Below are 13463 nucleotides of genomic sequence, written 5' to 3' on the forward strand. Positions count from 1 at the left end.
GGCAGGAACCCCAAGTGTAACCTTATCTCAGGCCACTGCTCGGTCTGTACCATTCAATCTTAGTCTCTATAGAGACTGCAGCTCCAAGAACAAGAGACTCCTGGCCCTGGCTGGGCAGCTGAACGGATCCAGATGCTAGCCAGAACCACCTCTGGAATCCCCTGTGGCCTTTCGTGAGAGAATAGACCTCCGTGCCTCAGTTTACAGCACTAGAGAATCAGTGGCTTTGTTCCAGAGAAAGCTGAGTCCTCGGAAATGAGCTCAGGGTCCTGCTGAAAATTGTAACCAATTGTTCCCAGCACATTTGGTTGATGGGGTCGCACAACTGCACCAGGCCACCCCCATCACTACAGCCACAGCTCAGATGAGGACAACGTTCTCTCCCTGTGTGTACAGTCACCATGGAAGGAGGCTTAGTTTAACCCTGGCACCACCATCAACTGGCTCTGTGGCCTTGGTCAGCTTTCGCACTGCCAGAATAGGGAGGTTAGTTCCCGTTCACTGACTTGTTAACAAGATGGTGTGTAGGGGCTGCTTACCGCTGTGCCCAAAGGCCACCTAGGGAAGACAGCAGGAATACCAGCCAGAGGTGTGGCCCCAGACTCAGCGGTCCTTTCAGGGGTCTCTGAAGCCCCTCCATTGTCTTTGTCATGGCCTCAGGGAGTTGAGGCCAGATGTATTGTCTCCTTTGGATCTCTTCCCAATCAACAGCAGAACTCCATTCTTGGCACTCCCTGTCCCTCACACCGTTCTGGCAGTTGCCTCTGGTTACTGTACCGTTGGGAGACCTTCTAAATGTATAGTGCCTTTGTCATCATCTTCTTCTTCCTCCTCCTGCTCTCTCCCCACTCTCTTTTTTTTGAGGGGGGGGCAAAGTATGGGGTATAGTCTGGGCTGGCCTTGAACTCCTTATGTAACTGAAGATGATATTGAATTTCTCATCTTCCTGCCTCCACTTCCCAAGTGCTAGGGTTACAGCCGTGTATCACCACCATGCCTGTTTTTGTCCAGTGTTGGGGTGATCAAACCTAGGACTTTGCCATGTCAGGTAAGCAAACTACCAATTGAGTCGCTGTCCCCCAGGTCTGCCTGGTGTTTTTTATCATGATGCTCCAGGTATGAACCGAATGGCAATGGGTCACCTTGTGTTTTTTGTTTTTGTTTTTGTTTCTTGCTCTAATAATGCAGCCAAGGGACACCAAGCCGCTTGCCCATCAGCAGGGTCTGTGAAGTGACGCGGGAGTGCCTGACCGTCTGTCCCTTCTCGGAGTCTCAGGTGGACTCTCCACTTTCAGTCACTGACTTGAAGCCTGAAACAGACCTGGATCACGTTTTTCCTCCAACAGAAACTTAGCTAGGACCTGCGTTGTGTGAGCCAGCCAAAGACTAAGGCCCTGATGTCACTTTTCTTTCTTTGCTGTGTTGGGGATGGAACCCCAAGTGTCTGTTCACCCAGTGGCAGTGGGTGATAAAACCAACGTTGTCTCAGTCTTCTGGGGCCTGAGCAACCGGAAGGGAAAATCTGCCTGCAGCCGAGGCGGAGTTACTGTGGTATGAGGCAAGCTGGATCCTGGGAAGGACCCACAGTGGCATGTGCCTTCCAGCTCCCAGCTGGGTCTTCCCAGATCTCCTGGCTCCCCCTTGTGGTCAGCCAGGCCCCTCAGCAGCCACAGAGTCCTGCTTATGACAGCTAAGCATCTCCTTCCTTCCCAGGACTTTGGGTGTCTGGCTTGGATTTGGGTATCGGCTCCAGCAGAAACAAAATAAGGCAGTGTGATTGATGGGCCCACCGTAAATTTGATAAATAAATCAGCTTGGCAGAGAGATTCACAAGGCCTGTCAGGCGGGTGGCATTTATTTAACTGCCTATGAAACTTCTTCCATTCTTCAGTCTGGTGATGCCTGAGGACAGGGGAAGAGCACCTGCAGAAAGTCGGAGTCGGAGGCTGCAGCCCCTGCTTCTCATTTCCCCACCAGCCCAAAGCTTTCGGCTCCCTGATCTGTCTGTCCAGGTCAGACTAGTGGGGTGAGCCAAGACCTCTGGGGAAGGAGCGCATTGCTACGGGCTCGATATTCGGATCTCAGTGTGGTCTTGCGACCCTGCATCCACTCAGGCAACGTTTACCGAAGGCCTCTTCAGCTAAGAGCCTCTAGTCGGAACTGGGGAGCGTGAGACAGGCAGAGGCTTCCTGAAATGTGCCCATGCAGAGACAGGGTCTGTCGGAAGTGGGAGTCACAGAAGAAGAGGAGGAAGGGGAAGGAGGTGACCCATGTGGTGTGGTCCCCTAGTCCAGGACTGAGTTGGAAGCTGGGAAGTCTTTAAAATGTGGATCCTAACTGGATGCCAAATAAACCTCTCCCCTCCCAAGCTGGTTAGCAGGTAATGTGCCACACTCCAGAGGTTGAAGGGGGGACTTCACTGAGCTCTGTTATGTTTAGATAAAGTTCTAAGGACTTTCAAGAAATCCAACCTGCTGTCCTGACCCCAGGGACAATTCCAGTATCATCCTCAGCCATGTCACCTCTACCTGGTGTCTGTTAATGCTTCTGTCCCTGTCACCGCAGTCAGGCTACACCAATTCCCAGCCCCACTGCAGAGCAGCCCCAGGCAAGCTAGTCTGCTATTCTGACCTTCTGTCTCCTCTCTGAAAACACAGGAATATAAAGGTTCTGAAGGGACACACACACACACACACACACACACACACACACACACACACACTGGGGCTATACTGTCACTGAGTGAGGATGGAGATAAGGGTTTGGAACATTGACAGTGACAGACAGGTGTGTGTATAGTTTATCTGGCCTGTGATCAGGGTACCCTTTGCTCGCTGAGGGGTGGACCCCCACTGGTGAGTATGGCAGAGCAGTAGGGGAGTCTCAGCTGCCGGACCCCACCAGCTCCGGCTCAGGTTGTTGTCAGCCTCCATATCTCTGACTCACTGTTACTGAGAACACAGGACCAATTAGCAGCAGGGACAATTAAGATATGCAAGGACATGCCCCCCCTTCCCTCAAGCCCTTATTAAAATGCATCAATAATTAAGCATGCCTTTAATAGCTACATTTCTGGCCTGCAGACATGTCCCTGTACAGGCCTCGGGATGCAGCATGCTTTGAGATCTGTGTTATGGCCTTCTGTACTGGTGATGAGGCCTGACAATCCCATCTGACTGGGATTCTGGCAAGGGACAGTGAAGCGGAGCTAGAGAATTCCCAGTGTCTCCCAGCTGTCTGACCGCAGAGATGAAGCCTTCCCAGCTGGGGCCAGACCCTACACAAACCCTACACCCCTCGTTCCTCTTTGAGATAAGGCCTGACCCTCCCTCTCAAGGCCATGGGGTGTGCAGGCTGACCCTGCTGCAGAGGAAAATGGCAGTAGTTGGCTTTGTGTATGCAAAAGCCCCTTGATGTCTAAATGGTCAGGACAGCACTGTTGCTTCAAAGGACTAGAAAGGACCACAGTGAGCTAAGAGATCAAGAATAGATGTGGTGGGACAGCTGTGGTGTCTGTACCCAGGAGTTCAGAGCCAGCCTTGGCTTCTTTGCACGTTCTAGGCCAGCCTGGGACACATGTGATAATAATAAAGCAATTATCAGTCTTCACCAGCAAGTCCAAGCTGTGATGCCAGAACAAGACACATAAGACAGACCTGAGAGACGCCAGGGCAGCAAGGACAGGATACATGGAGGGCATGGGTTCTGCCCAAAGCACAGTGAGACCCCACTGCCCAGACTTCTGATTTGTCTAGAAGTGCGGGAAGTCCGGTCCTCATGTGCAGTTCTGCCTTCTTTCTTTATAATGAAGCAACCCATTCAATCTTCTAAAACTGTGTGTGTGACGCGTGTGTGTGCGCACTGTGTGTGTGATGTGTGTGTGATATGCGTATGATGCCTGTGTGCTGTGTGTGTGATGTGAATGTGCAATGTGTGTGATGCATAAGTGTGCTGTGTGTGTGGTGTATTGATGTGAGGGATGTGTGCGAGTGGTGTGTGTGATGTGTGTGATGTCTGTGTGATGTGTGTGGTGTGTGTGATATGCGTGATGTGAGTGTGCAATGTGTGTGTGAGATGTACCAGTGTGCTGTGCATGCTGTGTGTGTGATGTGTGTGGTGTGTGTGATGTGTGTGTATGGTGTGTGTGATGTGTATATGATGTCTGTGTGCTGTGTGTGATGTGAGTGTGCGATGTGTGTGATGTGAGTGTGCAATTTGTGTGTGAGATGTATGAGTGTGCTGTGCATGCTGTGTGTGTGATGTGTGTAATGTATGTGTGATGTGTGTATGATGTCTGTGTGCTGTGTGTATGTGTGTGCTGTGTGTGATGTGAGTGTACAATGTGTGTTGTATGTATGTGTGTGCTGCGCGTGCTGTGCATGTGATATGTGTGCTGTGTGTGCACACTGAAATGCCATGGACGAATGTGGCGTTCAGGAGACACCCTGAGGTGTTGGTCGTTGCCTTCCACCTTGTTTGAGATGGATTCTCTCGTTTGTCACAACTTACACGGGGCTAGCACGCCTTGGAGCGTGTCAGTATCCGCCCATCTGTGTGGGAGTGCCGCAGGTATAATGCTTGTCCGTCTTACATGGTTCTAGGTCCAAATCCAGCTCTTCACTCTTGCCTGGCAATTCCTGCGCCATCTCTTCAGCCCTCTCTCCTTATTACATGAGATAAGGGAACCCCTCTGCCCCGTCCAGGGGTCATAAGGCCCTGGCTTCCAGATGCCTGCTCAGAACTCTGCTTTGGGGAGCGGGGACTCCAAAACTGGTAATTGCAAGGCACTTCTGCCTACTTAGGAATAGGAGTCTCACCGCCAAGAAAGAAACTGAGGGGTGTCTGGCAAAGAGGGGTACACCTGTGGGAAACATGAAGGGTGGAGCTGGCATTCAGCCTTTGCACTCTCCAGGATTTCTTGTGGTTGCCAAGGCTTGGCACCCTGTTTCCCGCTTGGCTTGTGTGGATTCGGTCTGTCTGAGACTCCATCTCCACCTCAGAGGAAGGCGGGTGCTGCTCATTTATTCATTATTTATTTATTGGACCAAATCACTCCAGCAATTCTTGCGCCGTCGAGTGTAATCCAATTTGGTTTTCAACATTGCTTTTAAAGTAAAGAAATAAATACAGCAGAGGCTTGTTAAAGGTGATCACCAGGGAGTGGGCCTTGAACCCATAACTTTAAAGTAATAGCCCCATTACGGGGTGGGGCGATGGGTTTTTAACAGTTCCAGGCATTTAAGTCAGAAGGGTGAGGGGCTCAGCACACAGCATACAGGGCTCCAAGCCCTTCCCAAGGCCATTTAACCTCCATTTACAAAGAAATAAAGTGAAATTGATGCTGATCAGGCCGGCTGGGGGATATTTCTGATCCATAAAAGCTCTGTGTCTGCAGTCTGTGGAGTGGCCCTGTCACATGGGAAAGGCCTCCCTGATGAAAATGGAGCTTTATGGCCGGGTGCTCACGGCTAACAGCAACCTAATACCACATTTTCATTTCTCTGCAATTAATGTTAATGTCGACGGCGAAATTGTCATTAAATACCATTTTAAAATCCATTCAATTTGCATATGCAAAGCTCATTTGCCATCGCCGGAGATGCAGCCGGCACTTCATCACGTCCTTGCCCTGGAATTGCGGCCACTCTGTTTTATAGCAATTTAAGACTTTTATATTGGGAGCTGATGATAATGCATGATGTTCTTGAGCCCAGCTGACTTGAAGGATGGAAAGCCGAAGCCCCCGGGGACCAGAGGTTCTGGGTGTCTGTGCCTTATCTACGTTAAAAAGAGAGGGTACCCTAGGGAGGAGCCTCATATAAGGAGCCTGCCACCCGACTATAGGCCTGGCTCCATCAGCAGCAATGCTGTGTGACCTTGGGGTGCTCTCCTCACCTCTCTGAACTCTCTACTTCTTCTGTTTTCAATAAAAGCTCCCAGTCAAATGATTGCTAATGTATGTTCTAATTTTAAATGTTTCAAAATAGACGTCTACTTAAGAATCTGGGTCAAGCTCTTACTTGCATGAATTTGGGGAGGGGTCAGTTAACCCCTCCTGGCCTCATGTGGGTAGATAGGACCCCTAGTAGTCTCCAATGGATGTCTAATGAAGGCTTATAGAAAACTGGGGAGAGAAAATGAGGTTAGTTTATGACTCCCTATTACACGGGAGGAAGAAATAATTCCCAAGTGAAAAAGACTGTCAAAACCCAGGACACAGTCACCACATACTAGAAGCCCATATATAAAACAAGAGAAAGTAGGAAGAAGTTCAGAGAGGTAAAGAGAGCTCCCAGGGTCACAAAGCAGGTGGTTCACTGGGCTGAGCTGAACCACACTGTCAGGCTCCCTGTCCGGTGCTCCCTCCTTTGGGAACAGAGACAGAACTGGTACCCGAGGCTGACTCTAGATTTAAGACTGCTCCCCTGATACCAGATTGTCTTGAGGACTCCAGGATGGGCTAGCGTGCTGACTCTATCGTCCGCAGGGACCAGGTGAGGAGGGCACCTTTGTGAGGCTGGGTTGCTGCGCTCCAGAACCCAGGGGACCAGTCCAGCTTTCCCACGGGTCTCAGCACTACCCCAGCCCAGGTCTTCAGGGCGGTGTGCACAGGAATGCACTTCTAGGGGAAGGCGGGTGCCCCAGTGAAAAGGGGCTACTGGACCGGACTCTGAAGAACGCAAACACTTTTCCTGGCAAGATGGCATGAACTGGAGTTCCCAGAAAAGCTGCACCAGAACTCAACATTCCGTAAGGCTGACTGACTGACCTTAGAGACTGCAGAGCTGCAATGTTGCAGGCCCGGAGCCGGGCTATCTTGGGCCATCTGCAGCCCCTTTTAGCCCTTCATTGCCCACCAGTGTCGGGGCTAACATCCTTTTGTAAGGCACACACAGAACGCCTCTTCCAACAACCCAAAGACTAAGAAAATCATCGGATGGCGTCTGAGGTCTAGCAGAGGAGCTGGTGGGCTTTGGGGGGTGGTTTCAGTTTGGGAAGATGAACAATTGGTGGGGCGGTGGACGACAGGGACAGGAATGTGCCCCTGATAGGTCTGGTATGGCGTGATTTTACCACCATAAACACGTGAGAGAAAAACGGGATTCTTGCCAACCGTCAGCAACTAACAAACACGACAAGACTGGAGTGCATAGTCAGCTGCTGGGGGCAGAGGAATCGGGTTCCCTCCCTGGAGTCAGGGTGAGATGGGCTGACGTAGGAAATAAAATATGGAGACTGATGAAGGCCAACGTGAGCCCATAGAACGAGAGAGGGGCCAGCCCTAGAATCGGTGAGCGGCCAGCAGGGCTGGGGCCATGGGAAATGTGAGTTCTCTTGGTCTCAAGTGAATGACCTTTGCTATAGAGACAAGGGCACAGACAACGGCAGTGACCCACGTAGTCTGTGTGATCACAGGACCGGAGAACTCACTTCTCAGGGTAACCCATGCGTCTGGGTACAGGCTAGATTTTCTACATTGGTTTGATGGTTTGTGACAGGAGATTTTTTTATCTCACAAGCCAAACACTGATAATACAGTTTACCACAGAATAGTCAAACCACAAAGACTTATTTTGATTTTATGTGTGTGTTTGCCTGCATGCATATATGTACACCATGTTTGTGCAGCGCATGTATGTACGCCATGTGTGTGCAGTACATGTATGTATGCCATGTGTGTGCAGTACATGTATGTACACCATGTGTGTGCAGTGCATGTATCTACGCCATGTGTGTGCAGTGCAGGTATGTACGCCATGTGTGTGTGCAGTGCATGTATGTACGCCATGTGTGTACAGTACATGTATGTACACCATGTGTGTGCAGTGCCCACAGAGACCAGAAAGGATGTCCAGTCCCCTGGAACTGGAGTTACATATGGTTGTAAACCCCATGTAGTTACTGGGAACCGAACCCAGGTCTTCTGCAAAAGCAATGAGTGCCCTTAACCACTACTAAGCCATCTTTCCAGCCCCTAATCTCCTTGCTCTTGGGTTACATTTTGAACTGCCACATCTTAACTACCGACACAGCTCACGTGCCCAGAGGACTTGCTGTATCAACTCCTATAATAAAGTCTTCAATGAAGCTAAAGCCTTGAAACCTCTTAGCAAGGATACAGCAGGCCCTACTATGATCCCATTGTATAGGTATGGAAACTGAGGCAAGGTTCCTGGCTGGTTACTGTCCAGACTCAAGTCCACATGCTTCTGTGGCAGGCACTTAACAGTCTGAGCCTTCTTCCCAGACTGTTGGTAGATTTATTTTTAAAGACAGGGTCTTATGTAGCCCAGGCTGGCCTCAAACTTGTTGTCAACATAAACAAAAAAGACTGTGAGTTTCTATCCTGCTGCTACAAAGTACTGTGATTGCAGGCACGTTCTCCCACTTGACCAACAACCTTGAATGAGAAAATCTCCAGCCAGGGTGCGACTGTTCCTGCTTCCCACTACAGCTTGCCTTCTACCACTCCATTGTTCTGCTTCTGGCCCCCAGTCCCCTGGTGGTCTTGTCACCCTCCTAAGCCACAGGGAAGGTTGGAGCTGGGCTCCCTGACCTTACCGTGAACGGATTCCAAAGGTCACGTTGGGAGGGACAGAGGGTGGCTCTTTCTGTCGCCGCTCCTCCTGGTCGCTGATACGGATGTCATTGAGTTCCCGATACAGCATGTTTTCCCGGGCAGTCACCAGGCCAGCTTTGACAGCCCCACGGTTCATGGCAATATAGTTCCGGGTCAGCTCGTGGGGGCAGGTGGGTTGCTGCTTAAACACGTTCCAGTGCCCGATGGCTGCAGGCAAGGAGACAGCAGAAGGGTGGGTGTCAGTAGGAGGAGAGGGTATGGGACTCTCATCGCCTCCATCACCGGGGACAGTGCTGCCTGGTCCTGGCCAGCAAGCCACCTGAAGGGACAGGTCTCCCAGAGATGCCAAAGTGGGCATGTAATGGTTAGCTTTGTCAACTTAGTTTCAAGGAGTGTTTGTCTACATGAGTTGGTTAGCCTGTAGGGGGTTGTCTTATCTAAGCTGACTGGCGTGGGAAGACTCAGTCCACTGTGGGCAGCACCATTCCCTAGACAGAGGGTCCTGGACTATGTAAGGGTGGCGAAGTCAAGTTGAGCACAGGCAAGCCTGTGAGCAGATGTACATTTATTCTCTCTGCTCTTGACTGAGGATGGAAGATGTCCACCTGCTTTATGCTTCTGTCACTGACTCCCCTGCAGTGATAGGATCCCCTGCAGCAACCTGGGACTGTGAGCCAAATAAGCCCCCTCTCCCCTAAACTGTTTGTTGTCGGAATTTGTTTTTTGTTTGTTTTTTTCCCAAGACAGGGTTTCTCTGTGTAGTTTTGACTGTCCTGGAGCTCGCTCTGTAGACCAGGTTGGCCTCGAACTCACAGAGATCTGCCTGCCTCTGCCTCCCAAGTGCTGGGATTAAAGGCGTGCGCCACCACCCAGCTTTGTTGTCAGAGTGTTTGATCCCAGCAAACCCAACCTGCTGGCTCTGACTTCCACTGGGGCCTCTAGGGTTGGCCCTAAGACTGCTCAGTGCTTTCTTCATGGCGAAGAATGAGTACAGTCACTCCGGGGGTTTCTATGATGGTCTCGTACCGCTCACTCCTGGCTCCTCATAACTCTCCTCTTTGGCTGTGATCTTACCACGGGACGGACATCCGCTCTTTCCCTCTGTCCTGGCCAAGTGGCTTTATTTGACTTGGCTTGTGGGAAGGAGGTGTGAGTCCCTCGTCCACCCCTTGAATCCCTGTGTTCCCAAGAACACCCACTCACCTTCAGGGACCCCTCCATCTAGCCCCCGGATGTAGAGTCCGTAATTGAAGTTGATACCAGGCAAGCTGCAGCTTCTCTCCCGGGGCTTGCCAAGCTCTGCCTGTTGGGGGAAGAGGGCTGAGGTAAGGGGCAGAGTCTTAGACTTAGCAGGAGTAAGTACTGTCTCCCCGCCAGCAGCCTCTGAGGGGCAAGCAAGCTGCACGTGAGGTCCTGAAGCACCAACACGCCGTGGACAAGCAGAGCAGCCAGCTGCGGCTGAGAGTCCAGACCCGCTACCCTGGAGCTGGGAAAAGAGTTCAAGAACACTAAAGGAGGTGTCTGGACAGAGGGTCAGTTTCTGTACCTAACACTGCGTACCTGCCGGTGACAGCTCCAGTCATGCGCAGGTGGACAGCCCCAACTGCCTACAGGTGGCTGGAGGGAGCCACCTCCTCTTTGAGTTCTCACCTGGCGGGTGGGGGCCGACTGGTGACATCCCTTCTAATGACATTCCTTCTGGGTCTACACAAAGTTCTTCCTTGACTCCTGGATGTTATCAGCCACAGGGACCCCCCCCACACACACACAGTTTATATACAAATCACCTACAACTCCGAAGGAATGGGGAATCTGCCCAGGACAGGCAGATTTAGTCTTTATGAGGAATGAGACCCTCAGATACAAGTGAGCAATGAACTCACGACAGGGAAAGCTAGACAGTTTCTTCTACGATCTTGCAAGATTTGGAGCCACCCGAGACAGTGGTGAGCATCCCTTGAGCAAAGAGAACAGTCATAGAACCCCAAGGGCTGCTCCTCTTCCTCCTCCTCAATGGCTGAGTTTGGGGTGGGGTGGGGCACTACAGATCTGCTACTTACCTTCCTCTATTTCTTTCTCTCTCTTTTTAAACATTTATTTATGGGAGTGATCATGGCAGACAGAAGTGTCTTAATTAGGGATGCCATTTCTTTTTTTTTATTGATATTTATTGAGCTCTACGTTTTTTTCTGCTCCCCTCCCTGCCTCTCCCCTCCCCTTCAACCCTCTCCCAAAGTCCTCATGCTCCCAATTTACTCAGGAGATCTTGTCTTTTTCTACTTCCCATGTAGATTAGATCTATGTAAGTCTCTGTTAGGGTCCTCATTGTTGTCAAGGTTCTCTGGGATTGTGATTTGTAGGCTGGTTTTCTTTGCTTTATGTTTAAAAACCACACATGAGTGAGTACACGTGATAATTGTCTTTCTGGGTGTGGGTTACCTCACTCAAAATGATGCTTTCTAGCTCCATCCATTTGCCTGCAAAATTCAAGATGTCGTTATTTTTTTCTGCTGTGTAGCACTCCATTGTGTAAATGTACCACATTTTCCTTAAGGGATGCTATTTCTATTATGAAACACTGTGACCAAAAGCGAGTTCACATCATAGGCCACCACTGAAGGAAGTCAGAACACGAACTCAGATAGGGCAGGAACCGGGAAGCAGGAGCTCACGCAGAGGCCCCGTGGATGAGTGTTGCTTACTGGCTTGGTCCCCACAACTTGCTCAGCCTGCTTTCTCACAGAACCAGCAGCCCGGGGGTGACTCCGCCCACAACGAGCTGGGCCTTTCCCCACCAATCACTAATCAAGAAAATACACCTCGGGCTTGTCTACAGCCCAGTCCTACGAAGACAAGGGAGACAAGGCGTTTTCTCAGCTGAGGTTCCCTCCTCTCAGATGTGTCAAGTGACATAAAACTAGGCAGCACAGAAGACAGCCTGTGGGACTCACTTCTCTCCTGTCACATGAGTTCTGAGAATGGAACTCGGATCATCAGGACAGGCAGCAAGCACTTGCATCTGCGGAATGCTCTTGACCCATATTTGCCTTCTCAACCGAGACCGTGCCTGGATTAGCTCAGATTTCAACACCCTGATTATTTTAAAGCTTTTCAGGCATGTGAACTTTGTCACGTCTGTAGATTTTTAAGTAAACTTGGCTGCTAATAATATTTGACTTGCTGGGTGGTGGTGGCGCACACCTTTATTCCTAGCACTCAGGAGGCAGAGGCAGATGGATCTCTGTGAGTTCGGGGCCAGCCTGGCCTACAGAGAAAGTTCCAGGACAGCAAGGACTGTCACACAGAGAAACGCTATCTTGAAATACAATACTAATTTTGACTCTAATCTTCTGATGCGTGGGGATAGATAAACTATGGGCGCCTGCAGGGCCTCAGTGTTTCTGTCTTTCTCTAGGTGAGCAGTCCTGTCTTGACAATGGACCATTCTCTGTTGTTTCCTACACCTAGGACTGTCTTCTTCTTAATCGCCACGCTTGTCTAGAACGGAAGTCCTCTGAGACTGGAGGCCCTGCCCTGCGGGGCACACACAGCATCTCCCATGCCTTCCTCTTCACACATGGACACTGTCCTGCCATTCCTCCCATGCCTGCTCTCATTCATTGCCCACAACCGTCTAGAGCAGTGGTTCTCAACCTGTGGGTCTCTACCCCTTTGGGGAGTCAAACAGCCCTTTCTCAGGGGTTGGCCTCAAGCTCACCAAGCCAAGGACGCTCCTGATTTCTGGTCCTCCTGCCTTTACCTCCCACTCCGCAGCAACACACACTGGGTGGTGTAAATATCATCAGTTCTTTCCAGCCGTCCCGGGGAAGCCCAGATTGAGACAGCAGCCCAGCAGGGCTGGGGAGGGCCTGCCTCCCTGCTTAACACATGGCTGTCCCTCACTTAAAGCCCCATGGGTTGGAGAATACAGACCTGAAACTCTCCTCTGCTCCCTAGAAGGGCACAAATCCCACTGTGAGGGGCCCTGCTCTCAAGACCTCAAGGCTCTGTCTGCCAGCACCCCCCTGGAGGTTAGGATTGTCACAAGTGAGTCTGGGAGGACAAGCAGCCTCCCCGGAGATCTCTGTTCTTCCCCTAAGCCGCTGGCCATTCCTCTCCCTCTTCCTTCACAGGTCAAATCTCAGCCCCCAATCTCCCTCAAGGGCCGGGGGCTCTGGGTTCTAAGCAGGTACTCTGCTGTGTGGTTTGGTTTGAAATTCCATCCACATAGCTCACTCTGGGCTACAGATGAAGCTCTGGGCCCCTTGTTTGTTTATGAAAACTGGTTTCGCCAATGACTGCTGGGAAGTTAATTAAAACATGGCGGCTCAGCAAGGCCCTGCCTCCCTCAGGGCAGGTGCAAGTGGGCCAGCTTCCAGCTGGAAGAGGAACGAAGGACAGACTCAGGAGCTGAGTGCCATCTTCAGCAAAGGGCAGGTGCCTCAGTCTCCGTGCGCTGCAGACCTGTTGCCTAGGGTTCAGGAAAGAGAGGGGAGACACCGGCCACCAGAAATCACCTTTGGGGTCGAGCTTGCTAATATTTATTCCACAGATCTTTAGCTTGTTCCTTTTTGGCACCAAACCCTGTGCTGTGAGTTCTCAGGTGAAAGCAGTCACACAGCCTTGCTCTTAAGAAGCGAACTGACATAGAGAAAGGACAAATCCAATGACAGACAAAAACATCAGCTGTGCGACGAGGAAAGCTCAGACACGTCACCTCAAAACCTCCAAGGCTACAAAATGAGACAAGTCATTTGTGACGCATGGTCTGACAAAACTTGTATCCGTCATATATAAAGAGCAGCCACAAATCAATACAAAGGAAAACATGTCTATAGAAAAATGAACAAAAGACTTGAATAGACACTTCATTAAGAAGATG

At 50.7% G+C, this 13463-nt stretch overlaps 1 protein-coding gene across 1 annotated transcript in view; it reads right to left on the reverse strand.

Annotated features, from left to right (window-relative positions):
• Cfap77 (cilia and flagella associated protein 77) overlaps positions 1-13463 on the reverse strand; it is a 122733-nt gene that overhangs the window by 49039 nt on the left and 60231 nt on the right. Inside the window, exons 2-3 of the mRNA XM_041675171.1 lie at positions 9785-9884; positions 8563-8788 (exon numbers count right to left, since the gene is read on the reverse strand). Of these exons, the coding sequence (XP_041531105.1) occupies positions 8563-8788; positions 9785-9884 (326 nt within the window). The remainder of the gene's footprint in view (positions 1-8562; positions 8789-9784; positions 9885-13463) is intronic.

This window comes from Microtus oregoni, unplaced genomic scaffold, assembly GCF_018167655.1.
Source record: "Microtus oregoni isolate MIOR12 unplaced genomic scaffold, Mior012 000025F_ref0000491, whole genome shotgun sequence".
Lineage (NCBI taxonomy): Eukaryota > Metazoa > Chordata > Mammalia > Rodentia > Cricetidae > Microtus > Microtus oregoni.